Below are 27,981 nucleotides of genomic sequence, written 5' to 3'. Positions count from 1 at the left end.
TAATCACAGAAGTTGATTGTTGCTCCCCATCACTGGCTCAGTGATGAGCCTGTGTACAAGTTTCCAACTCTGCCAGGAAAAATGGTCGGTTTAGAAGACTGTTCCCGACTTTCACATAATATCAGACCATAGATAATTTGGTATTTCTTTAGGAAGATGGTGTCAATGTGCAGAATTTGCTGTTTTTGTTATTGCAGGTGTTTAGAATTTTACCACACTGCTGACTTAGGTTGATTTTTTTTTAATGTAATTTAGTTTTGGACTGAACAAAAAGAAAATCAAGTTGAAAAGTTCAGTCAACATTTTCTAGGTAAATTTTTTTCAGACCTTAGTAGACTGTAAATGTGAGGTGTTGCTTATTTTTATCATAATGAATTTCTTGGTATGCACAGATGAAATGAAAAATATGGTGGCTGGGATACACAGTGGTAGAGTAACATTATTTTAGTGGTAGTCTGGAGGGGCTAGACTGAGTGCTTGTTGCCAAATCAAGTTGGATTTGGAACAGCTTCATATGTCAGGGGACCAAGAGCCTGTTAGTGATTCTCTGTTTATTGAAAGGCACACCCATAGTGACAAGGGGGAGTTGAGACCTGGAACTTAGAACACAGGCTCCACGCATACTTCAGCATGTGCCGTGGTTCCAGTCTGCCCAGGGGACAAAATGGGGACAAGTGGCTATGGAGACCAGGGGGTCCAGCCGAGGTGGCAGGGTCTCAGGGAGGAGTTGGGCCGAGGTGTCTCCTCAGCATGAGGAAGTGACTCAGGGAAGAATGCTGGAAACTGGGTGTAAAACCATAATACACTTCCTGATAAAGACTTGTGCACAGCACAATATGCCTGACAATTTAGCAATGAAAATTAAGTAAAAGCCCCAAAGACCTAAAACATGAAAGCTTTCTTTGCAATAATATTGTGTCATCCAGGCATAGTGGCACACGACTTTAATCCCAGCACTGGGGAGGCAGAGGCATGCAGATCTCTGAATTTAAGGCTAACCTGGTCGACAGAGTGTTCCAGGACGTCCAAGGCCTCCAGGACGTCCAAGACCACACAGAGAAACCCTGTCTCCCAAAAACAAACAAACAAGCAAACAGAAAACCCCACAAAAGTAAGAGAAAAAGAAAAACAGATAAAATAAAATTGTCAAAAGAGAGACTATTAAATAGCTAACACACATGAAAAGCAATCTGAATTTCTTTGTACTGAAGCTGTGAATGCTAGGCTGATGTGGTGGCTGCACCTCTAGTCCCAGAAGCTAGGAATGCTGCAGTTGGGGAAACTTGAGCCCTCAGGTTTGAGATCAGCTTGGCAACCTAGGGAGATTCTGTCCTTAAAAGGGGGGGTGAGGAGGACAGCACAATGGCTCAGTAGAAGACTCTCCCACATGGTGAGAGGAAAGAACTGACTCTCACAGATTGTCCTCTGACTTTCACATGCCTGTCAGGACAAGCACGTGTGCCACCAACTCCAAATAAACATTTTTAAAAAATGTCAAAATGGTAGTCATTTGTTTAAAAGATAATTCTGACTTTTTGACAAACTGTGACAGAACGGAGAATCTTGCATTCATATACAGCTGATGAGAAAGTAGCTTGCAATGTCTGTAAACTGGAAGATTCACATTGTATTCTTAGAAAAAATGTCTTTAGTGCAATTCCTACCAGTGCTATTTGATGTGTTCTGGCTGTATATCAAGAATTGTACTGGATGCTTTATGTGTCTGAGGTAATTCTTAAGACAGTCTTGAGTTTTTGAACCCTTAACATATAGGACATCAGAGGCAATAGGGAAGAAAATGGCTCAAGGCTCTACACACCACTAAACAGGAAAGTGCTAAGATGTTAGCTATAAAAGAGCTACAAAAGTTATAAAATTCTGCCACTTAATGCTTATGTTTTTTTTTGGGATCGAGGGTGTTTCCGAGACAGGATTTCTCTGTGTAGCTTTGGAGCCTGTCCTGGAACTCGCTCTGTAGACCAGGCTGGCCTCAAACTCACAGAGATCCACCTGGCTCTGCCTCCCGAGTGCTGGGATTAAAGGTGTGCGCCACCACTGCTCAGTAATGCTTATGTTTTAATTGAATGTTTTTTGAGATAGGATTTCATGTATCTCAGGCTAGCCTTGAGCTTGTTCTGTAGCTAAGGAGGGTCTTGGGTTCCTAATCTTCCTGGTCCTGCCCTCCAAGCCTTGGGATTATGGGTGTGTACCACCATATGTACAAACAGCCATCTTAATAATTTCTTTTATTGAAAATAGTTTTTTTAAAATACTTAATATAAAGAAAGAAAAACTAGGGCCAGCAAGGTAGCTAAGTGAATAAAGGTGCTTGCTGGCAAGCCTGACTTGTTTGATCCTTTGGACTCCCATAGTAGGAGAGAACTGACTTCTAGAGGTTGTCCTCTGACCTCCGTATATGCGCGTGTGTGCGTGCGTGCGTGCGTGTGTGTGTGTGTGTGTATGCGTGCACTTTATTTTTATTTATATACATATATTTTGATTTTTATCTTTTAGTTGATTTTTGCTTGTTAAAAAAGTAAGAATGAGGACCTGTGTCTGGACAGTGCTTGGTACTCAAGCATGAGGATCTGAGTTAAGTTTCTGGTACCTTTGTAAGCAGCTGTGCCCGGTGGTGTGTGCTTATCATCTCAACACTGTGGAAATGGAGATGGGTGGGTCTCTAGGGCTTGCTGTTCCAGTATAGCATAATCAGTGAGCCCTAGGTCCCAGTGAGAGACTGTCTCAACAACAACAACAACCACCACCAAAGTGGGCAGCTACTGAGGAATACCTAAGGTTGATCTCCAGCCTCCACATGCACACTTAGGTAAATCTTGCCCCAAGGCTCCCTTTTCCTATAACTCAAGGGCAAAGAGAGAATGAGCTAAATGTGGTAGCTCACACCTGTACTCTATGCACTTGGGAGAATGAGGCAGGAGGATTACTTTGAGTCTAACCTGGGGTATAGAGTATGACTCTGTCTTTAAAAAAAAAAAAGGTGAAAATGAGGAACAGCCAGTAGGCAAAGGTTAGGGGCCAGGAGTGGGGCATTTTATAACTATTTAAAGATCTCTAGTGTCAGAAGCCCCAGGCCTGTCTAACGCAGTCTGGGGGAAGCCAGCTCTCCAGGAACTGCTCCAGGGTCATGAATAGAAGACCTCAGAATCGCGGGACTTTAGGAAACCTTTTTATCTAAGGGTATTTAGAAATAAGTTTCTATCTACCTAACAGATAAATAAGGAAACACAATGCTTTCTGATGCTAATTTTCTCTTTCACTTCATCTTTAAAAAAATCTCTTTCTCTGAAAATCTGTCTCCACATAGATACATGCCACATTATTACATTCTCCACACAGCCACATACCTCTTTTGCAGTTACATCTCTTTTCTGTATAGCTTTATTTTCCTTGACATAAATTTTTTATTTAGCTCCACATCTCTCTTCTATACATATTTCTTCTCTCTGTTCTGCTACATTCCTTCACATATTACTACATCATTTATTCACTCTCTTCTCATTCATTCACTCTCTCACATTACTCCTGTACACTCACACACACTCTTAACACACTCACACTGTACAGCTCTTTTTACAGCAGCTCTCTCATGTTCACGCACACATTCTCACACCTCTTCTTCTCTCTGCCCCTTCAGCTACATTCCGCACTCAGCGCATACCCACCTGCACTCTCACACTCACTCACTCGCTCTGCCTCTCACTGCCCAGCTCCTTTTCAGAGCTCCTCCACATAGCTCTACATAGCCCCTCTCTCTACACCACTGCTCCTCTCATAGCCAAACTCTGGACAATTATATGTTACATTTTCAGGGTCCAACCCATTCTCATGGTAAGTCCCAAAGTTTCTCTCAGGCTAGGTAGGTCACATTGACTGCCCAGTGAGTAACACTTGGTCATTCACATAGCTCTAAGTTGGCGAGGGTTCCCAGACAGAAAGTAAACAGTTAGCTGAACCTTGAGCCTGTAACATAAACTGAGGCTGGGACTATGTGCAAAAAGTCAATTACTGCAGGGAGTTATGTCTACCAAAGTTGCTTCAAGCCTGACCTTGAATCAGCGATAAACAACACCTGGGGGAATTAATTCTAGTATATTTGTCTGCAGGGGCAACCAGTTTGCTTTGAATATGTTCTGAAGTCTAAAATTAGCTGTCTTTGTGACTGAAAATACTATTAGTTTCCTGTATCATGTATGAAAGATATTCTGATATTATTAGAACTATACAACTCAAGCAGAAATCATCTTCCTGACCATCTACAGCAGTATGTTGCCCAAAGATGGAATATTTTTACGAGATAAACACACAAGCAGTGGGGAAAATACCCATAGCTGTTATTAGGGAAGAAATGAAGTAGCACATGAGAAGAATTACAGACAAGAGCAACCGGTCATTTCCAGTTAGTGACTCCACAGCTTTGCCCGGTGGGGCTCCCTATCAGATGGGTCTGGTGGGTCAACCTGTTAAATACTAGTTGTCACCTGCTGTATACTCCCACAGCCTCCTACACCTGTCCTTTCTCCTCACTGTAGTTAGGCACTTTCAGATTATCTGAACCTTCCTTCATTCTCTTTCTTTTCCCTTCCTTCTGAGGGATATGAGGAGGCTCATAAGCACTAGTGTTTTATGAGAGGCTATGTGCGTCTGAGACACAGGAGTTAAGTACTTTGTGAACCAGGTCAGCATTGACAGTGTATACTGTGAAGGATTGGGATCTAATTTTCATCTTTTTGTTAAAGTTTCCAGGTTCTTAAAATGCACCTGGAATTAATTTTTTCCCCTCTGGTGTTTTAGGCGTACACCAGCCAGTTTGTGTCCCTTGTGATGTTTGCCCTCATGATGTGTGATGACAGGATCTCCATGCAAGAGAGGCGTAAAGAGATCATGCTTGGATTAAAGCGGCTGCCAGGTATGAAGAGCCTTATATTTTTGGAGGTGTTTTAAAATGTATTTTTTCTTAGCATAGAAGTTTTCTTTCTTTTTCTTTCTTTTTTTGGTTTTGTTTGTTTGTTTGTTTTTGAGGCAGGGTCTCACATGCTGAGATTGGCCTCAAATTTAACTGCTTCTGCCTCCTGAGTACTGAAATAACAGGCGTGACATTATGCCTGGTTTATGCAGTGTTGTGGATTGAGCCCAGGGCTTTGTACATGTTAGACAAGCATTCTAACACCAGAGCCTCATCCCCAGCCCTGGAATGCTTTATAGACTATAAATATTAATCTATTAGATCACAGTTGGCAAAGACTCTGTTTTATAGGCTGTTTCTTCACCTTGTTAATTGTTTCCTTTGCTGTACAGAAGTTTCTTAATTAGCAATAATCACACTCTGGGTAAACCTCATCAGCTGCCATTCTGCACTGTGCAAAGCTGCAGAAACTTGAATTTCATGAAGTCCTGCTTGTCTTTTGATCGTTTCCTGTAGGAGTCCTTGTGAGGAAGTCCTTGTCTTTGCCTGTGCCAATATCTTGAAGTATTTTCACAATATGTTTTTCTCCAGTAATTTCAGGGTTTGGTTTTTCTTCAATGTGAAAAATAATGAATCTAAGTTTATTTATATGTCAGTATTCATGTTTGGATATTGAGGAGGTAATTTTTCTTCAGAGGTGATTTTTCTCACATTTTTGTTAGAAATGGTGACTGCAACCTTGTGGTCCATCCTTGGACCTTCTGTTCTGTTGGTCTGCATGTTGGGTTTATGTTCATGCCACCTGTTAGTCACTGTCGCTTTGTAGTACAGTCTGAAGCCTCCCTCCTGCATTACCCTTTCTGCTTAGGATGGCTTTGGATAGTTGGAATCTTTTGTGCTTTTTATGTTCTGCTAGAGCAGTGGTTCTCAACTCTCCTAACGCTGTGACCCTTTAATACAGTTCCTCATGTTGTGGTGACCCCAACCATAAAATGATTTTTGTTTCTACTTCATAATGTATTTTGCTGCTGTTATGAATTGTAATATAAATAGCTGTGTTTTCCAATGGTCTTAGGCAGCCCCTGAGAAAGGGTCCTTTGACCATCAGGGGTTGGACCCACAGGTTGAGAACCACTGTGCTAGCGCTTCCAAGTTCCTGAACTCCACAGCAGTGCCCAGCAGAGAACTGGCTCAGGCCTGTCTACTCCAGAGTTCTTTCCTGGGACCTAGATCAGTGCTACTTTCCCCCACACTTCACTGCCTGGGCAGAGCCTCCTGCTGCTTGTACTTGTTTGGCTTGTCAGAATCTGTCCCCTCCCTCTCCAGCTGTCTCCCACCAGTGTGTGGCAGGTTGAGCTCCAGCTCCTTACTTGAGACTGTTCTCTAGTCTTAGGCCTAGAGTAGTACAGTTTTTAAATTTAATTATTTTATTTTATGTGTATAGGTATTTTGTCTGCATGTATATCTGTGTACCACATGCATGCAGGTTCCTGTAGAGGCCAGAAGAGGACCTCGGATCCCCTGGAACTGGAATTATAGATAGTTGTGAGCCGCTATGTGGGTGCTGAGAATTGAACCTGTCCTCTGAAAGAGCAACCAGTGCTCTTAGCCAATAAGCTATTTCTCTAGCTCTGGTTAGCTCAGTTTTCAGAAGTAGGTTTCTTTCTAAGATGGTATCTGGCCACTGCCCTCTGAGTCATAGACAGTGACAGAATGGAACCCCGCTGCTGGAGGATTCACTGTCTGCAGACCAGTACCTGACCTGAGGCTGTAAGGGCTGTAGTTTGTCCTGTGCGTAGGACTTCTCATCTCTTTTTAGGGCTGTCTGACTTACTTTTTGGATGAAATTTCTCTTTCCTTTCTCCCAGTAAGGGATCCGTGGGTCTAGAGCTGTGCTCCATTTGGTACTTTTTACCTGGTGGCTTTTCTGATCCTTTATGTTTTGAAAGTCTTTTCTCTCTTTGGAATAGTGGGGTTTTTGTTTTTATGTTTGGTTTTGTTGTTGTTTTTTGAGACTGGGTCTCTTGTATCCCAGGTGGACTTTAACTCAGGATGTAGGGGAGGATGACCTTGAACTCTTGATTCTCCTGCCTCTACCTCCTGAGTGCTTGGATTACGGGCGTTATCCACTATGCCCAGTTTTATGCTGTTATGGAGATTGAACCCAAGCCATTGTGCATACTAGGCAAGCACTCTACCAATTCTCCCTGACCGTGTCACAGGAGGCAGCTTCTGGCCCACCATCCTACCTGGAAGTCCAAACTAAGGCTCTTTATTTTATTTTCTATACATTTGATGTGGAAGGGAATGAACAATAGATGAAGTTCTCATCTTACTCTTGAAGCTGTGGTTTGTAGTTGCATAGTTAAGAAGATCTTTATGCTTTTGCCTCCTTGTGTTAAGAGTTCATGCTGATATCACAGAAGAGAGGAAATCCTGGTCACTTTGTTGTTTGCTTCCAATATGGCATTGTTACTTTATGTGTTCAGTGTGCTGTTCCTTTTTCATAGGCTGGGTTAATCTTTCTCTTAACAGACTTGATTAAGGAAGTGCTGAGCATGGATGATGAAATTCAGAAGCTGGCAACAGAGCTTTACCACCAGAAGTCAGTCCTGATAATGGGACGAGGCTATCATTATGCTACGTGTCTCGAAGGAGCCCTGGTACATTTTCTCACTTACAAGTTGATTTTAGTCTAATGACTTAGGGACAGGAAACATACTTTTACTTATTCTGCAGTGCTAGAGATTTAACCCACAGAGAGCCAGACAATCAACACATCACTGAGCCTCGCCATTCATTTAGAGTGAATGAATGTGTGTGTGTGTGTGTGTGTATGGTGGTGGTGGTGGTAGTGGTGTGCTACAGTGCATGTATGGAAATCAGGGGACAGCTTAAGCTGGAGTCAGTTTTCTCCTTCCAACCATTTGAATCCTGGGCATCCAACTTGGATTGTCAGGCTTGGTGGCAAGCATACTTATCTTGCTGACTCCTCACATACTTATAGAATAAATGAATTGAAATAGGTAGAATATTTAAAATGCCTTTGTGTGTGTTCATTATGGTTTGTTTACCTTAAGAAGGTGCCACAGGGGCTGGAGAGATGGCTCAGAGATTAAGAGCACTAACTGGTCTTCCAGAGATCATGAGTTCAATTCCCAGCAACCACATGGTAGCTCACAACCATCTGTAATGAGATCTGGTGCCCTCTTCTGGCCTGCAGGTGTACATGCAGGCAGAACACTGTATGCATAATAAACAAACAAACAAATAAATAAAATCTTAAAAAAAAAAAAAGGGAGGTGCCACAGGACTTACTTCAAAAGTGAAAGCAAGAAGAGTATTTACCTGGTAACTTGGTGTTAGCAATTTAAGTTTGATGGCTGCTCTGGCAGTCTGGATCCTTAAGATATTCTTGTAGAGCTTCAACACTGTGCTTGTTGGTGTTTTGGATGTAATGATTGGTCAACTTGTTTAGCAACAGGGACAGATCAATAGCCTTTAATACTTCTCAGTAGACCTAACCATCTCAGATGCTTTGTGCAATATTTCCTTAAAAGTGGAATTTTGAAAAGTGAGCTAAGGACTTATCTGGTTCTTTCATATTAGAAAATCAAGGAGATTACTTACATGCACTCTGAAGGCATCCTTGCTGGTGAGCTAAAGCACGGCCCTCTGGCCTTGGTGGACAAGTTGATGCCTGTCATCATGATCATCATGCGGGACCACACTTATGCCAAGTGCCAGAACGCTCTACAGCAGGTGGTTGCACGGCAGGTAGGTGGAGTGCTGTGAGGAGAGCCTAGAGATCTATGAGTAGGGTTCTAAAGCACAGGTCAGTTATCTAACGGTGATAGACCAGGACCCGCTAGATGACTGCAGACCATGTCTGCTAGTCACCGCCTTTACTTTGTTGGTTATATGTAGGGAGCCAGACGCTCAGATTTTGATGGTACCTGACCATCTTTTCTCTCATAATATAAGAACTAAACCAAAACTAGGCCCTGGTCTTGAGATTCTTTCTTCTGTTGGTTAACACAGTGCTTTCTTTTTACTTTAACATTATTAAGTATTTCCTTCAAAAAAAACCCCTAATGTTTAGTTTACACTAACATCATGAATGCTGTGGCTTTTATTCTCCCCCCATCAACTAGTTTATATTTTAATTCCAGAAGCTATTTCTCCCTAAACACAGTGTATTGGAAATAAACTTGAACTTCAAAGCAAGGTGGACCTGTATTCAAGTACTAAGCTTGGTGTTTCTTTCCTGTGTCAGTTTTTTGAAAAAAAAATCTACTGAGTTCCACAAACCTGTTTCTGTCTCCGTCTACCTGAGCTGTCAGAGCGTTTCTGTGTATCCTGCAGTGTGGAGCACATGCCCACTTGTTGCCCAGTATGTACTTCCTGGTGATTGTGGCTGCATGTGGTTTTCTTCCCAGGGGCGTCCTGTCGTGATCTGTGATAAGGAAGATACTGAGACCATTAAGAACACAAAAAGGACAATCAAGGTGCCCCACTCAGTGGACTGCTTGCAGGGCATTCTCAGTGTGATCCCTTTACAGCTCCTGGCTTTCCATCTGGCTGTGCTGAGAGGCTATGACGTGAGTGACCGCCTCTGTAGAAGTCTGGGGTGGCTTTTGACTCGGGTGCATCTTGGTACAGTTAGTCCCACCCTTTAAAAAAAAAAAATTTATGTATGTATGTATGTATGTATTTTGTTTGTGTGTGTGTGTGTGTGTGTGTGTGTGTGTGTGTGTGTGTGTGTGTGTGTATACATGTGTCACAGTTCATGGGTGGAGGTCAGAGGACAACTTGTGGGAATCGGTTCTTTCCTTCCATCATGTGGGTCCTAAGAATTGAACTCAGGTTTGGTAGCAAGCACCTCTGCTTGCTCTATCTCACCAGCCCCTCCCAACGTTTTAACAGTAGCACTTGAAAATCTATCCCATCTACGTTACACCTGTATCTTCTCACAGCCCAGTTCATAGTTTACACTGGTTTCTTCTTACCCATAGGACTTGAAGAAACCTTGGTGTTTACTCCAGGCCTGAGACTGACTGGGGGCAGGGGCTGTTTTCTTACTAGGCAGTGATTGGCATTTCGGGGTGGGGCAAGTCTATGTTGTTTGGATCTCTGCCACAGTGAGGGCTGATGGACTTGTAGCATTCTTAGTCCTCTTGCTAGTGTGGGAACCAAAATAACCTGTTGTATTTCCAGGGTTCCCTGTGAGGTCCATCTCCATAGAGGGACCGAGGTAGCTCTCCCTGTGTATGTTAGCACCTTCTTCTATTGTTTTTCAGTTATTTTTCCAAGATAAATTATGTGACTGTATTTTCTAATGTAATTCTCTTTTTTGCAGGTTGATTTCCCACGGAATCTTGCCAAATCTGTAACTGTAGAGTAAAAGGCATCTGAAACTTAAGACAGTTAAGCAACATAAGACTCCTTTTGTATTTAAATTTTTGATTTAAACTGTTGCTGCCTGAAAGCCTTTTTAAGTAAATTCTTATTTATATATCAGTTATAATTATCCCACTCAATTAATGATTTTTGTGCAATTGCCTCATTTTCAATAATCCATGGGGGAGTTTGATTAATAGAATTTAAATCTAAACCTAAAATCAGAGAGATTTTAGCTGCAGTGTTGTTTAAAGAACTGGATAATGAATTTCTTGGTCCTCCACTCAGTCAAGGAGGATTGATGAGGTTTTGAGATGATTGTTGTTTTACCATGCCTGGATTCAGTTAGACTGTTGAAAGACCTGTGCATTTAATTGGAGTACTCAAAGTCAAAAGCCAGTGTGTGCTAGTGCCTGGACACCTGCTCAAGGCTTTGCTACATTATTTATAAGTAGAAGAGGCTGTGGTTTATTTTGAAGCTCGTCTCTGTCTTGTTTTTAAATCAAACTGTACACCTAAAAAACCTGGTGAGATTTGTGTCTAAGTTCAGTTAAATGGTCTAAACATGGCTGTCATCTGTAGGTCGAGGGAATGTAGGGTGTGTGTGTGTTACAACTGTGTCCCCCACACTTGACTAGAAGACCATGCAGAGTTTTGTAGCACTACAAATCTGAACTGCTTTAGACACTGACAGTGTGGCTGGACATTTGAAGATAGGACATGGACATCCTACTCATGTTTCTTCATCTCCTAAGAGAGGTTTGTATTTCCTTGAAGCTGTAGAGCTTAATTAAAAACAAAAACAAAAAGTACTGTTGAATGACATACTTTGTTTCCTTTGAAATCACAGCACAGAGTTGCTATCAAGTGTCTCAAATTGGTATTGGCATGTTCAGTTCTCTCCAGCTTTGTCCCACGAGTTTCCTGCAGGTTAATTTTAATTCCTTCCCTGCCTTTTTGCAGCAAAGTATCCCTTGGTGCCAGTTTGGAGGTTCTTTTTGATTCCTTGTGAGATTTGCACACTTTCACTGGTGATTAGATCTTCAATGTATGTTGTAGATGAGGCTTCGAACATCATATACTTTCCACTGTGGAATGACATGAAATTTAGGGTTGCTTTCCTTTGTATTGTCTTGACTCCTGTTTAGGAATGAATGCAATATAAGTAAGTGATGTTGACATGCCTTCACACTGATAGTGTCAGAAATGGGTGTCAACAATTGGGATAAAGTATTTAAAATAGAGCATTGTTTAACACCTCAAAAATGTGTGGAATAATTTCTTCATGGATCTATTTGGGTCAGATCATGTGGGCTGTAGAGGTATGTTATGTTCAGTCAGGTCCATATCTTTCAAAAGCTTTCACTTTTACAACGTGAAAGTGAATAGTGGAGTTGGTAGCTCACTCTTTGTGTTTGAACTTGAGAAGCAGCTCATGCTGTGACAGAAGTGTAGGCTTCTTGTGTAGGTGGGGTGAAGACAGAGTTGAGGTGTTTGGGAAGGCGTCACTCGCATCGACGAGACTGGAAACCTGATTTTTTTTAAAACGTAAGACAGGGCCACAGTTTCTACCCCATGTAGCAGTATTAGTTATGTTTCTGTGTTCTAATTATTTCCAGATTTTATGTTAGCTTAGCATGTGTATAATGTCATTTCTTATGTTTGATGTAATAGCATGGCTACACATGGTTGTGTGTGTTTTTTGTTGTTGTTGGTTTTTTTCATGTGTTGCTCTGGAGTAAAGGGTGATGTTGGTACACTGAGACATTGTGAAATGATCACAGTGTTCTTAGGTCATCCATCACCTCAGTTACAAACCCAGAGTCCTCTTGGAGCCGTTTTGAATTAGACAGCTCAGTTCTGCTAATCACCCTGTGTCATGGAACATTGGAACTCTCTTCTCTCGGGCTCTGACTTAGAATCCACTCACCAGTTTTCCCTTCCATACACACTCCAAGCTAGGACAATCCTAAAACCAAACAGTCAGAAGCCCAAATGAAGACCAGAGGAATATTTTCTAAACAAATATTATTCTCCTTCCTATCGCATTTTGCTTTCTATCCTGGTTAATGTAATGATTTTAAATTCTCTTATTAAGTTAATTCTTAACACCCCGATACTTTAGTGAGGCAAGCCATTGAGTAATGGGTAGGCCCAGTTAAAATTGATATAATACAGGGCATGGAAATCTAATTTTCAAAACAAAAATACCCTGCAAAAGAGAGGCTTTCTATAAAAGTTCTTTTGTGTAGTGTGTTTAAAGTTTAAGTTCACACATACATCGTTTCCTGGGAGCCTTTTCCAGGCAGGGAGAACTGTGGGGCACCTGATACATGGCCCAGTTGATGGCTACTTTGAAGTCAGCTTTAAAAAAGAAAATCATCTATGCCATAGGAGTAAAATGGCTGCAGAAAGTGCACTGCTCACTCTTAGTTTGTGACTGTCAGCAGCTGTGGATGAACACCTGCTGTGAGCAGGTTGCTGTGCTGGGCAGCAGAACTACATCTTCAGAGCAGTTTTGTCTGTCCCTGGTGGACCTGTTCTTGTGAAGGCACAGGTGGGAGAGTGGAAAGATGGAGTTGGACGGAGGTGTTAAATGCTGTGAATGGATTTGTTTACTAAAACAGTGGTTTACATTTTGGAACATGTTCATAAGCAGCTGTCCCAGTCTGTCCATGATACATGGATCTATGGTACTATAAAGAACAGTAGTTAATAATAGGCCAAGATGTGTGTCCCTGCTCCTCAGAGGGATGTCACAGGGTACTGTGCAGGAGGCTGTTAGCTCCTGCACATGAGCTTTTCTGTGTCGCGGGTTGTTTGTGAGATGATCCAGTCATCTGTCTCCCTTTGAGTCCAGGGCTCTTACCTGAGGAGTGGTGAAGGTGGGGGAAAGGAGCCCACTTCTGGTCCCTTGTAATACTCCTCTGAGAGTCATTTGTCACCCTTTAGAGAAGGAGACCAGCTGAACTTTAACAAACACACTTTCAGTTGGGGGGGTCAGTCTTTTATCTTTTTTACAATTAGGATATTCTATAGCAATAAAGGAAACTAAGGTATTCTGTTTATTATATACTATAACTGGTATGATTTTTCTAAAAAAATTAAAAGCACAATGTCATTGGAAAGTGTTTATTAAAAGAGAATTCATAATTCACATTGAATTTAGAAAGGCCAAAGAAATGGAAGGGAGTGGTAAAGACATTTTGGTTCATGACATCCACATGTTTAGTGAGTTGTGTCTCCAAGAATCCGTCAACTTGGAGACGGACTTCCCATGACTCTGTTTACTCTCAAGTTGAAAAGTTGTAGCATATAAGTTGGTCTTTCTCACTGTATTTAAAGATTGTTATGTGTTTCAGTATCATCATAGCTTGTTGAGTTAAACATACCCTCAGATCTGGGATGGTGACAAATAGTGAAACTGACATTGGCTTCCAGTAGTAGTGTCCATAGTTAAGCAAGACTGTTCAGTTCTGCTGTGTTAACTGTAAGTCCATACTAGCTTGAGACTGATGTGTTGTAAAAGCCACCACAAGGCTGAGGACATCTTAGCTAGAAATTCTCACATTATCTTGTTTTCTGTACTAGTTTCCAGAGCGGGGGTAGAAATGGTCCTGTTAACTTTTTGAATGTCCTCTGGTTGAATGTGTTTTTCCATTAATAAAGTTTTGATATTTGTTTAAATTATACTTCTGTGGGACTGGGGGTTTAGAATAATCATTGCTCTGTTTTGATTTTGTATTCTTTTAAATGAATGTTTAGTTTTCTGAGCCAGATGGTTATTTCATCCTCATGTCCTGTTCAATCCAGTGACTACACCGGAACTGTGAATAAATTACCCGAAACCTTGCTGTGTGTTTACTCCTTTTTGGTAGGGCATGGGACGGCATCCCAGGCCTTACACGCTAGGCTACAATCATTTTGAAGGATTTACCGGTGTTTGAAACACACACATGTAGCATTTTAAAATTGGTACTGCCTTAATATAGCCAGTGTTTTGCTTTCATTGTTAGTAAGCATTGCTCGTGTTTTATTTCTGTTGCTTCAAAAAAAATAAATGATTATGCAAATATCCAGAACCACATGTCTATACCCCAGCTTCCCAGTTGTTTTGTGAAGAATCATTAGATAAAACTCTGATATCACAGTCCATATATATACTTTCACATAGCACTTTACATTTTTTAAAAATAATTTGTTAGCAGGTTTGGACAATAGTGGTCAGAAAGTTTAAAGTGCACCGATAGCTGCAAGAGCAGGAAGAGTGAGGGGTGTGGCTGTCATACCTGGCCTGGCACTTGGCCCGTCATAGATAAGATGTTCGCTGTAGAGCTGAAACAGCAGGTCCATGCTGACGTGTCCCCAGGCTGGCTGCCACTCACACAGCTCAACCTCGGCATTTGTTGCTCCCCTCTTCTTTTCCTCTGCTCTCTGCTACAAGGATCATGTACCTCCTCACCTCCTCACCATGGTTTTGATATAAAACTCAATCTCTTTAAATTTGCCTCAGTTGCATGTTGGTTTTACTGAGCACTTAGAGTCCTAAAAGTGAATCTGCTTTCCCGGGGGTGGCACTGAGAGCAGAAGGGTCTTCAGCTGCCCCGATGAGGGGACACAGCAGAGGTCTGAAGGTAAATTAGTCTCTCTTTTTCACTTACTAGCAATACACCTGCTAAAGTAGAGGGAAGTTACTAGACTGTGAGTGGCCTTCCCAGATGATGCTTGCAGGAAGTGAGCATGTACCTGTGAGGTTGCCATTCTTGAGTGACTGTGAGCACAAGTTATTTCCAAGACTGAAGGGCGCACTGGTGAGCTGGATGTTAACTCTTTGGCTCAGATGCCAAAGGTCACCTAGGAATTCTGTCAGAGAGTGCTTAGATAGAACCATATACAGTATTCAGGAGATTTTGAATATGAAGTATGGATGTTAATTGACAATATGGATTGAAAAAAAGCCTTCAAATAATCAGAAAACTTTCTGGATACAGTTATTATTCCCATTTGTTTACCAGTATACCTCTATATGTTTTGAGTAAATTTAGAAGCTCATGCTCATTGGGGTGAAGACAAGTAAAACATTTAATTTTGTTAATTTCAGTGGTATGCTGAGTGGTTTAGACACATCTAATGGGCTGGAGAGATGGCTCAGTGGTTAAGAGCTTGTACTGCTCTTTTAGAAGATATTGGTGAAATTATTAAGGCCACTCCATGTAGTTAAAAGGGAGATTTATTTAATGGCGTAACTTACAAATGAAGGGATAGGTAGGTGGCGGGTTCTGGGAAAGACGCAGCGCAGTCCGGCGGTGTTCTCTGGAGAACTCTCCTTGGTCTACCTCTAGCGTCCACGGTCCAAGCAGGAAGAGAGCATGGCACATTCTCATCTCGGTTTTCAGGGCCCTCCCTTGGCCCCGCCTTGTAGGCGTGATAGTTACTGGAGCCTCAATGGGGGTTGGAACTTCCAGACCAAAGCTGGAATGGCTACCCACTATATCTCCCCCTTTTTGTCTAAATAAGAAGGTTCCAGAGAAGTCTAGAGCGTAGGTAAATGGTATGTTACAAAGATCATTCCAAAAGGCTACTCACTACAAGAAGACCTGAGCGTGGTTCTCAGCACCTATGTAGGGCAGCTCACAACCACTGTAACTCCAGCTTCATGGGATCCTATACCCTCTTTTGCCGTTCACAGGCACCAGACTCATGTGTACTCTCACAAAATATATATATATATATATATATATATATATATATATATATATATATATATATATATGATTAAAAATAAATCCAAAATCTTTTAAGAAAGAAAGTATGTAGCACTTAAAAAACAAAGCAACAAGTAAGTTACACCATGGGACTTGGAAACATTTTGTTTTTGTGTGTATGTGTGGCTGTGTGATTGTATGCCATGTGTGCAGGTACCTGCAGAGACCAGCAGAGGAGGTCAGATTCCCTAGAGCTGGAATTACATGGTTGTGAGTGACCCGATGTGAGTGCTAATAATTGAACACAGGTCCTCTAGAAGAACATTAAGTGCTCTTAACTGGTGAGCCATCTCTCCAGTCCCCAAGGTATTTTTAAAGTGGTCCATATTATATATTAATTTTACACAATGATGGGTTCCATTGTGACATTTTTGTTGTGTATATTGTGTTTTGATCATAATCACCATCCTATTACGGTCTGTTGACCTTTCATTTTCTCAATTAGCCTCTTCTACTTTCAGTTCTTTTTTTGTAACTCAGTGAGTCTCATTAGGGTTGTTTACAGGCGCATGAGCAAGGGTTTGTTCACACAAACATGGGCACCTCACCAGTGGCTACACCATATGAGAAAATGTCTTTCCTCTCTTGGTAATCGTCACTACATATAAATCCTTAAGGGAAGAGTGGGGTGCCATGAGTACCTTCCTCCTCCACGACAGGATATTGACAGGCCAAGTCTTGAGCAGGTAACCGTAGATGCTGTGAGTTCAAGAGTGCACCAGCCATGATGTACAGATATCAGTGCTCCATCCACTCCCCCTCCCCCTCCCTTCAGCTTTCAGGTTCTTTGCCCTTCTTCCATGTTCCCTGAGCCTCCAAGGGGGTGCTGTAGGTGACCCATTCAATGCAGTCACTCTCATGACTTTAACCAGGGATGGCTTTCTGCATTTGTACTGGCCACTGCAAGAAGTTTCTTTCATCAAAGCTGACAGCAGCTCGAATCTACAGATGTAAGCATACTTACTTAGAAGGCAATCTAACTGCAGCAGATTCTGCCCTAGGGCCTATGGCTTTCCCAGCCCTGGGCTTCTGAATGAGTTTACAGTACCAAATGTGAATTCCCTCCGTGGGGAGTGGCCTCAAATCCAGTAAGTATTTTTATTACTCTCGACCAACAAACTTGCCACTTGCATCAATGGGCCCATCAGGCCTGGCTGGTCAGTGTTGTTTGCAGGGTCCATACTATTGATGACAGTTTTCTCCCAGCAGTCTGTATAGCACCTTCCAGCACTTTGAGGGCAAGCTTCAAGTAAGAGAGTTAAGTATTGCCAGTAAGATTCTAATTTTGCAAGTGTTTATTTAATATACACAAATACCCAAGAGTATTATATGTATCTATTTTATCTTCTGTTATCTTTGTGCCTTTTACTGTACACCAGGTGGTTGTGACTCATCAGCACAGGATGTGAATTTCCTCTTTCTAGCAAGGCTGTACTGAGTGTGTGTGTGTCTTAAGGAATGTCTGATGGGTGGGTAACCCAAGAAACTTACTCAGAAAACTTAGGCTGGCTAAAAATGAACACAAAAACAACCTTGAACCCCCAAATTCAAATTAAATAGGTGACCTATCAAGAAATAAAAGACTCCTAAGAAGCACAAAGAACAGAGAGTACCAAGTACAGAAGCCTCTGGCTTTCCAGGAGGGGCATCTGTTAGGTGTCTATTTTAGTGGCTGGACACCAAGTCAGGAAACAGATAAAGCTGGTTAAAGACAGGAAGTCTGAGCAGAGTAGAACATGGCATCCTAACCAGGTCATGCTACAAATGAAGCTCGTCAGATGCATATGAGAGGGATGGATGATGCAGGCCTCAGCACTAGGGGCAGAAGTCTCCCAACAGAACTCCCGCCGAAAAGTCTCCAGCTGGGCTTATTTACCATGACTCTCAGTAGTGCCCCAAGCACTTTAAAAGCAACCCCAAACCCCTTTCTAGAATAACGTACTTAGAACACAAGCTTTAGAGCACTTCCCACAAGCTCAGAATCCAGAACGTAAAATGGCAAATGATCGACTCAAATTTACAGAGCCTCCAAAACTGTGCAGAAGTGACAGGAGTGTGGCGAGCATGGCTCTGGCGGGCGTTGCCCTTTCCCCGTTCCCTCTGCCTTGCTAAAAACCATTAGGTTACATGTCTAGTATCCTGCTATGAGTGAGTACATACCATGTTTGTCTTTCTGAGTCTGGGTTACCTCACTCAGGATGATTTTTTCTAGATCCATCCATTTGTCTGCAAACCTCATGATGCCATTGTTTTTCTCTGCTGAGTAGTATTCCATTGTGTATATGTACCACATTTTGTTTATCCATTCTTCAGTTGAAGGGCATCTGGGTTGTTTCCATGTTCTGGCTATTACAAACAATGCTGATATGAACATAACTGAACAAGTGCTCTTATGGTGTGGTTGAGCATTTCTTGGGTATATGCCCAAGAGTGGTATAGCTGGATCTTGGGGGAGATTGATTCCCAATTTTCTAAGAAAGCGCCATATTGATTTCCAAAGTGGTTGTACAAGCTTGCATTCCCACCAGCAGTGGAGGAGAGTTCCCCTAGCTCCACATCCTCTCCAGCATAAGGTGTCTGGGAGTCCAATTAGCGAGAATGAGGAGGGTTTATATGATCGAGAATTGTTGAGACCAAGGTTGGATAAAGCACAGGGACAAATAGCCAAATGAATGGAAACACATGAACTATGAACCAATGGCTGAGGGGTCCACACTGGATCAGGCCCTCCGAATGGGTGAGACAGTTGATTTGCTTGATCTGTTTGGGAGGCATCCAGGCAGTGGGACCAGATCTTGTGCTCATTGCATGAGTTGGCTGTTTGAAACCTGGGGCCTATGCAGGATTGTTTGGCTCGGCCTGGGAGGAGGGGACTAGACCTACCTGGACTGAGTCTACCAGGTTGACCTCAGTCTGTGGGGAAGGCTTTGCCCTGGAGGAGATGGGAATGGGGGGGGGGGGGGCGGGGTTGGGGGGAAGGTGAGGGGGACGGGAGGGGGGAGAACAAGGGAATCCGTGGCTGATATGTAGAACTGAATTGTATTGCAAAATAAATTAATAAAAAAAAATAAAAAAAAGGAAAAAAAAAAAAAACCATTAGGTTACATTCCTAAAGCTAGCCACTTTATTTAATTATTTAATATTCCCTTATTAGGCCACTTCCTCCTCTTGAGACTCACTACAGAAGTCCAGCAATCAGAAGCCCCCTTTGGTTCACCTAATTAACATGCCCAATTAAAATTGAACACCTCAGCCGGGCGGTGGTGGCGCACGCCTTTAATCCCAGCACTCGGGAGGCAGAGCCAGGCGGATCTCTGTGAGTTCGAGGCCAGCCTGGGCTACCAAGTGAGTTCCAGGAAAGGCGCAAAGCTACACAGAGAAACCCTGTCTCGAAAAACCAAAAAAAAAAAAAAAAAAAAAAATTGAACACCTCATCCTAATATGGGGTTTCCCCCGGTACCTTTATAAAGCATTTGCCTATGTGCCGCATCTGTCTCCCCTCCATCCAGAGGCAGTCAGTCCTTTGTTCCTCCAGGACAAATGCCCCTTCCCTCTCTTACTGTCCCTTCCCCTTCTCCCTCATCCCCTATCTCCTTTACCACTGCATCCTAGCCCATTCTAACACAGACCTCCCCTTCTTCTCTTAACAATTACACCTGCAAGGTCATTGGCTGCTCTTTTCTGCTGAGTCAGAAAGCGGCCACTTTCTTTTTCCTGCTTAATAGAGGGAAACAGGTGTTTGGGTGTAGTTTGTGCCTAATCCCGGGTCTGGGAGGAAGCCCCCACTTTTTTTTGGGGGGGGGGTCTCCTTCAAACATGGCAGAGGAGCAAAAAGATAAGGGAGACTTTAGAGACAGCTGAAAGGAAACCCGGGACTGCAATAAGAATGCTTAAGGAGCCGGGCGGTGGTGGCGCACGCCTTTAATCCCAGCACTCGGGAGGCAGAGGCAGGAGGATCTCTGTGAGTTCGAGGCCAGCCTGGACTACCAAGTGAGTTCCAGGAAAGGCGCAAAGCTACACAGAGAAACCCTGTCTCAAAAAAAAAAAAAAAAAAAAAAAAAAAAAGAATGCTTAAGGAAGAGACTCTGAACTGACTGCTGGCTCTGAAGTTACAGAGCCCAGAGTTACCACATATATGATACTTTATCAGGTTCCAGAAGCCACACCGCCCCAGCACGGTATCACTGAGCCACACCCTCAGTTCCAGGGGCTTGTGTTTTGTTTAATCCTTTACTAGTCTTGATTTTTATAAAAGATTTTTTTGTTTTGATTTTTTTCTTCCTGTTATTTCTCCTCCCTCCGTCCCTTCTCTGCTTCCTTTTTGTTTGTTTGAAAGACAGGATTTCTGAGTCCCAGGTTGGCCTTGAACTCACTGTGTAGCTGAGGATGACCTTGAATTTCAAATCTTCCTGCCTTTGGTGGGATTAGTGGTGTACACAGATGCATCCAGTTTATTTGGTGCTTCATGAATGCTAGTGAGCATTCTCCTAATGGAGGGGTGTCCCGAGCCCTTCTTTTATCTGCGGTTATATATTGTTTGTAATCTAGGAAATAAGGGTGCCTGAAGATCAGAGGACAGAGCTAGCCAGAGTTAGCCATAGAGATCAGGCAGTGGTGGCACACCCCTAGCACTTGGGAGGCAGAGGCAGAGATCTGTCTGGATTTCTGTGAGTTCAAGGCCACACTGGGCTACATGAGATTAATCCAGTCTGAAAGAGAAACAGAGCCAGGCAGTGGTGATACACATCTTTAATTCCAGCACTTGGGATCATACACCTTTAATCCCAGCACTAAGAAGGTTGAGACAGGATATGGCTGGGCAGAGAAAGACTGGAATTCATGCTCTTTCAGGCTGAGGAGTTGGTGAGGTAAAGAGGTGATGGCTGTGCTTGCTCTGCTTCTCTGATCTTTCAGCTTTTACCCTTATATCTGGTTCCAGGTTTCTATTATAAGACTGTTTAGGATTCGTGCAACATTTATCTGTGTGTGTGTGTGTGTGTGTGTGTGTGTGTGTGTGTGTGTGTGTGTGTGAGTCCTCATACCCTGGCCTGTGCATGCAGAGGCTAGAGTAGGGTATTGGGTGTCTCTTCACGTTACTCCTCTGAGACAGGTTCTTTCCCTGAATCTGGAGCTCTGTGGTTTGTTTTGGCAAGGGTTGCTGGATCCTCCTGTCTCTGTCCCTCACCCCAGTGCTGGGGTGTTGTGTGACAAAACTCTCCTTGGAGAGCCACAACACACTTACCCCAGATAGGAATCTTATGACAGATTAAAGTATGATACCACCAAAGTCCAACTTGATGAGCCAGTGAGTTTTACTGGAGCTACTTACAGGAGTATGGGTGAGGGGTTACAAAAGCAGAAAGGACAGCAGCATCACCAAGGCAGCTCAACAGGTTGGAGAGTGCCCTTTCCTAGTGACTTTGTAGCTTGGCTTGTGTTTGCAGCTCAGCTTCCAGGGTGGTCTTGGCAGCTCCGCCGCTCCGCCTGTCTTCTCAGATCAGCTTCACTTAATCTGGCAGGGAGGGGTCTAGTGAATCTGGTCAGTTTCAGGGACTTCCTGAAGCTATTTTTGAGTTGTTTACTTTCTGTTGAAAAGAGTGTCCCCTCCGGATGGAATGTTTCAATCTTGGAGGAAACTATTACACAATGTGGGATTATAGGTGCTTGGTTGTCTTAGTTAGGGTTTCTATTGCTGTGAAGAGACACCATGACTACCACAACTCTTATAAAGGAAACATTTAATTGAGGTGGTGGCTTACAGTTTCAGCCGTTCAGTCCATTATCATCATGGTAGACAGCATGGCAGCGTGCAGGCAGACTGGAGTAGTGGCTGAGAGTCCTCTATCTTGTGGGCAACAGGAAGTTGACTGAGACACTGGGCAGTATGCTGAACATAGGAAACCTCAAAGCTCACCCCTACAGTGACACTCTTCCTTCAACAAGGCCACACCCACTCCAGCAAAGCCACACCTCCTAATAGTGCCACTCCCTATGAGATTATAGGGGCCAATTATATTCAAACTATCACATCAGCCAAGCCTATCTTTTATCTGTGAGTTGGATGACATTGTCTTCCGGGATAATCAATTTGGTTGTTTGGGGACTGAAAATTTCCCTTTATGGGTTGCTTTATAATATATATTTGAGTTATTCAGTTCAAGATATGTTCAAATTAGCCTTATGAGGTTTTTGACTCATAGTTCCTTGGAAGTGTTTCTTAATTTCCACACATGTGCTTTTGTTTATCTCTGTCTCTGAACTCAGCATGGCCAGGGCACAGGCTCTAGGGTGTTGTTATCTTTCTACTCTTGGAACTAGCTGTCAGTGTGGTGGACGGACAGTGTTCTCCAGGATTCCCCAGATCTCATGGGGAGTTCTACTGATGCCCGCAATGTCACCTGTCATTTGTGTGCTCCTCCAATCACGTTGTTCTCATTGAAGCCCTGTTTGTTCTGTCTGCTGCTGGGGGAGTTGCTTCGCTCTTCCATAGGGGCTTGTCTCATTCCTTCTCATTGCTGTTTCTTTCGTGTGTGCCTTTTCTTTCAGTTTGCCGTTGTTCTTCAGGAAATGCCCACTTAAAGTTCTTATGGATCGTTTCTTATGAAAGAGATTAATCCATTAGTTACAGTTTTCACTTGAAAATGTAGCCTGTTGGCTAGGAATGGAATTCACTAACTTCTTTCTGGCTGATATTTGTATATAGATACATATTTTTATTATTTGTTATTTGTTATTTTGAGATGGGTCTCACACTATGTATCTCTGCCTGGCCTAGAGCTGACAGAGACCCTTCCCCCTCTACCTCCCCACGGCTGTGACTGCAGGAATGCATCACACCATCAAGTGCAGGGACTGCAGGCATGCACCACACCATCAAGTACAGGGACTGCAGGCATGCACCACACCATCAAGTGCAGGGACTGCAGGCATGCACCACACCATCAAGTGCTGGGACTGCAGGCATGCACCACACCATCAAGTGCTGGGACTGCAGGCATGCACCACACCATCAAGTGCAGGGACTGCAGGCATGCACCACACCGTGCCTAGCTAATACTCACTTTAAATCTCTATTTTCAGCCTTTTGAATCTTTATCTTAGATATGAATTCATATAAACAACATATTACTGGACAGAAATGAGCTTGAAATTGTCTTTTACATGTATGTCTTTCCATTGAAAATAGTTTACATCTGTGATCTTATTTGTGTTTTCTGTTTGGCCCCCAAGGGACTAAACATCATCACTTTCTCTTATCTGCTTGCCTGGCTGTGGCACCCTGCTTCTGTTCTCTTAGGGGTTAGTAGAAATTACAGAATCCAGGTCCAACACATCCAAATATGAACTTCACTGTTTTGCTTGGCATGTCCCAGAGAGGATGGCCTTAGAAAGTGTCCTCTATCTCTTCCTTACTCACATGTCATTGTTAACATATAAATAATACTTCTACTTAACATCACAAAACCACTGTATGCTGTCAGTGTTCATTTAGATTTCCCCACATTTGTCTTTATTTTTGCCCTATCTCTTCAGCTTCCTCTATGGGCTGGCTTCCTGTGGATGTCCTTGGTGCAGATGCTCCTGGAGGTCAGAGGTGTTGGATCCCCTGGAGCTGGAGTTACCGGTGCTTTTGAATTGCTTGGTGTGGGTGGGTGCTGGGATCTGAACTCAGGTCCTTGGAAAAAAGCAGTATGTGTGCTTAACTGCTGAACCTTCTCTCCAGCCTTACAACAGGTCTATGAGGAAACTCTTCGGGTCCTGTGAGCTTTGAGTGTTCTCATAGTGCTGCACTACAATCCATACACTGACTTTAAATGTCAGATATCAGGGATATATACATTTGCATTTTTTGAGATAGGGTCTAGGCTAGCTTCAGACTTGTAGTTCTTCTGCCATAGCCCCTCACACCTTACTTTCTTGTGCTTTCAGCCAGGCTCATTTTGGTTAAGTGCATCTCAGTCATTGTTATTAATGTTATTATTACTATTATTACCATTATGTCTTTTTCTGAGCGTCATCATTTTTACTTCTTTAAGCATGATGTGTGTGTCATTTTAGGTTGGTAACAGGTATTTGGACTGTCTATACTAGGTCCTAGTGTTTGGTTTCTTGTGTACTTTGTTATTCTTGGGAAATTACTTCTGGGAATTCTTTAAGAGCATTCGCTTTGGTCTATGATGTGCCAGAGACTCTCAAGCCCAAAGCTGCTTCCTGCACGCCTGGCTTTTGGCTGTACCTTTGATGATGTAAATTTGTGTCTCAGATCTGCACAGTTCTGGATCCTCAAAGACTATGTTGGTGTCCTGGTCATCAATGGTTCCCGGCAGAGTCCAGCCTCATAAAGAGAGCTAGCTCTTAAAAGTTATTATGTCTGAGGGACAGACTCCTGGCCAACAGCCGAGGTTCTCTGGTGGTTGTAGGAATTTGCATTTTTGTTTGTTTGTTTTTCAAAACAGGGTTTCCCTGTGCAGCTCTAGCTGTCCTAGAACTAGCTCTGTAGACCAGGCTGGCTCGAACTCAGAGATCCATCTGCCTCTGCTTCCCAAGTGCTGGGATCAAAGGCTGTGCGACACCACTGCCCAGCCAGGAATCTGCATTTTTAACAATCACCAATGATGAGCAGGCAGAGAGGGCAGAGGCACACAACACCATCTTTTGCTCTCATACTTGATTGAGTCCACCATTAACCTGCGGCCAGAGTGTGCCGGAGTCACAGCTCCAGATCTTACAACAGGGAGCCCAGTCAGCACTGTTCACCTCTTCACATACATGGGCAGTTTACTTATGTCCTCTTGACCTTCTAAACCTCTGCATGGAGGGAGCCTGCACGCTCCTGCAGATCTCAATCTCAAGGAAATGAGATCAGAAGTTCCTTGCCCTTAATGCTCAAATGTTTATAATACTTTGAGGAAAACAGTGATGCGGAAATCCTAACGGATTCCAAACAGTCTAGTGTCTCTCTCCCTGCTCTTTGGGTGGTGCCAGAGCAGAGCTGCCCTTTCCTTCTCTACTGGACTGAACCTCCAGAATGTACTCTCCTCTGTGCCATCTTGGTTCCCAGCTACCCTCCCTGGAATTAGAGATGTGTGACTTGAAGCCTGAGCGGATACTGAAAACAGATAATAAACTGCAGTCTTAAAGCTTTTAAATGTCTCTTAAAAAGGCCTTTCAGTGCAGTAATGTATGTAACACACGGGAGGTAACGCTCATTCAAAATGTGAACACGGAGCAGGTATTTGAGAGGGGTGGCCTGCTTCTTTCTTTAGGACTTTAAAAACATGGAAAAAGAAAGGAAAACTATAGTGACCCAAATAAGAAAAATAGAGAAACCCGAAATCTGCCCAAACTTGATAAACAACTGTAACTTGATTTATTGCAGGATCAGAGTCTGAAAGTCTAGTTCCATGCCAGGACATCTCCCTGGTATCTCTGAGACTGTTTCAGGTCAAAGCCATCTCCCAGGCTCAGCCATAAATCTCATACTCTATGTGCTTGCAAGCAATAAAGTTCTCCATCCCGTTGACTTTGTTACCAATGAGTTGGACTGAAGTGGGACGCACTGTAGGAAAATAATCTGCTGTCCACTTGCTTTTCTCTTGGAGTGGAGCAACCCTTTCCTCCACTGCTGGGTGCCAGCTCTCCTCCACTCCATCAGATGCAGGGTGGCTGTCACTGTTACATTAGTGGTCTCTTGTCACACGAACAAGGGAATCCCTACTTGGGGATAAGGGTACAGGCATGCTTCCAGTGTGGCTACGTGGAAGAGTCCAGATCCCTGGCCATTGGATGGGTGCTGGGTTCTCTGCATTGCGGGGTGTGTGAGTCACAGTTTAAGCCTACCACTGAAAAATGCCAACATGACAGAGGGCATGGAGTGACACACAGAGATGGGGGGTACTTTTCCAGGCTGCTTCACACATTGTCAAGTGCTTGCTTAGCTTCTGGGACAATCTCAGCATGGATGGGAGATGCTGGGGACACGGATGCTGATAGGCTACCCTGCTCCTGGAAGTAGATTTTTGTCTGCACCACATGTGATCACCACCAGCCCTCACCCCAGGTTCTCAGGAGCATATACAGGAGGCTCATAGCCTTTGTGAGCAGGTGGGAGAAAAACTCAGAGAGAGGGGAATAGGAGTCACTATGGGTCACATGCTAATGCTATTTCATTAGCCCCAAGAGCTTGTAAGGCCCAAGGAAACTTGGGTTACATAAAATAGAAATTTGAAAAAGGACAGGCATACTGTAGTTTGGCAGACAGAATTTGTCTTTGTGTATATGTGAGAAATAACTTTCATTTAGAAACTTTGGCAGTGGCTTCCTCTGTGTCCCTAATACTTTTAAATGATATTTTCTGGGCTTGGAAAGCAGGCAGGCAGATCATGGAATTTTGGCTTCGATCTTTCTAGAAATGTAGGCAAGCAGAGAGAAAGGCGGCCATAATTTGGCTTGCAGGCTTCTATGGGTTGCAGAGCAAACCAAGCAGTGTTACCATGGCAATGCTTCTACTGTTTATAAAAACAAAGGTTTTTTTTTTCCCTGACAAGCATACTTCATATTTAATAAACCTCAGTCCACAGGGGCCTCTTCATGCCATTCTAACTTGCAAAGAATTTTATTATTGAGTTGCTTTCCGACACCCAAAACACTTGGAAATAGAGTATTAAGTACAGATACCTAGAAGGGCAGAACAAGAGGTGCTTGGGGAGAGGTGTGTGGAGGGGCTGTGGGCCATGGTCAAGCAACATGAAAACACAAAGCAGGCCTTTCGCAGAGCTGGAGTCTACTGGCCTGGCCCCCAACGGAGCATTTGGGGGGGGGGGTTGCGGGGTGGTGGTGGTGGAGATTTCTCTTTTGATTCTGTTCATGTGCTGTTCAAAACCTGTGTGCCACTCACCCATCTTTCTCTCCAGGGCCCTGCAGCCTTCATGGGCACTGTTTAGAGGCGCACCCACTCCCCGTTTTAAGTCCTGTCTGGTTATCTGTGAAATCTTAAATGCCTGTGTGGTGAGAAGACACCGTTGTAATAATACTTGACTCCTGGACTGACGCAGAGGAGGATTGATGGGTTCTGGTAACTGAAAAGGGTTTATTTTTGGATCACACAGCTGGAGAAGACATAAGATCCAGGAACCAACGGATCCTGCCTGGTCTGCATTGGCTACCATTCCCAACTCCAGTCTCTAGGACAGTTTTCTTGTTTCAGTTCTGAGGATCAGGGCCTCGTATATGCTGGGTGAGTGAGTGCCCCGCCAGCGAGCTACCCACTCAGCTTACAAGGTTTGGAAATTTGAGTTCGGAGGGAAGTGCTTTTGGGCACCCTTGACCTGGGAATTTACAAAGTGGCCAGAAAACTCAGCAGCTGGAGTAAACTCATTTGCATTTTATCCAGAATAGTGCTTTCCTCTCAGCTGGCCAGGATCTGGGAGCAGTCCATTACCCTCCCAGGGTCCTTGTCTATGCTTTCTGGGGCCTCTAGGCCAGTGGGGAGTGGGGAGGGCCCGTTTCCAAGCTCAGGCACAGACTTCTCCACAGAGGCCATTTCTGGGGTCACAGTTCTTCCCGGAAGGCAAGGGCTGGGATACCATGTCATCATCACTCACTAGCTTTCTCTTTTATGTTCAATCAACACTTTATCAACAATAACGGAAAAGACCGTTATTTTAAAACGTCAAAACAGATCACCCTTATAAATCTTACATGCGGGTTAGTCTGAGAGGCCAGTCTGAGAACTGTACAAGAGCCGTTTGCCAGAGGGTCTGAGGAGCCTTCATTCATGTATATATATATATATATATATATATATATATATATACATGAAGGGGGCAACTGACACCCTCTTAACTCGTCACTGGTGTGAGGAAAGCGCAGCTGGCTGTGGTGATGGAGGCT

At 43.4% G+C, this 27,981-nt stretch overlaps 1 protein-coding gene across 1 annotated transcript in view; it reads left to right on the top strand.

Annotated features, from left to right (window-relative positions):
- Gfpt1 (glutamine--fructose-6-phosphate transaminase 1) overlaps positions 1-14,176 on the top strand; it is a 63,222-nt gene extending 49,046 nt beyond the window's left edge. Inside the window, exons 15-19 of the mRNA XM_052719950.1 lie at positions 4,813-4,927; positions 7,460-7,587; positions 8,534-8,701; positions 9,364-9,525; positions 10,284-14,176. Of these exons, the coding sequence (XP_052575910.1) occupies positions 4,813-4,927; positions 7,460-7,587; positions 8,534-8,701; positions 9,364-9,525; positions 10,284-10,328 (618 nt within the window). The 3' untranslated portion in view covers positions 10,329-14,176. The remainder of the gene's footprint in view (positions 1-4,812; positions 4,928-7,459; positions 7,588-8,533; positions 8,702-9,363; positions 9,526-10,283) is intronic.
- The last annotated feature ends 13,805 nt before the right edge of the window (positions 14,177-27,981 follow it).

This window comes from Peromyscus californicus, unplaced genomic scaffold, assembly GCF_007827085.1.
Source record: "Peromyscus californicus insignis strain IS unplaced genomic scaffold, ASM782708v3 Scaffold_6__1_contigs__length_162567912, whole genome shotgun sequence".
NCBI lineage: Eukaryota > Metazoa > Chordata > Mammalia > Rodentia > Cricetidae > Peromyscus > Peromyscus californicus.
This window is presented reverse-complemented; position numbering and strand designations above follow the sequence as displayed.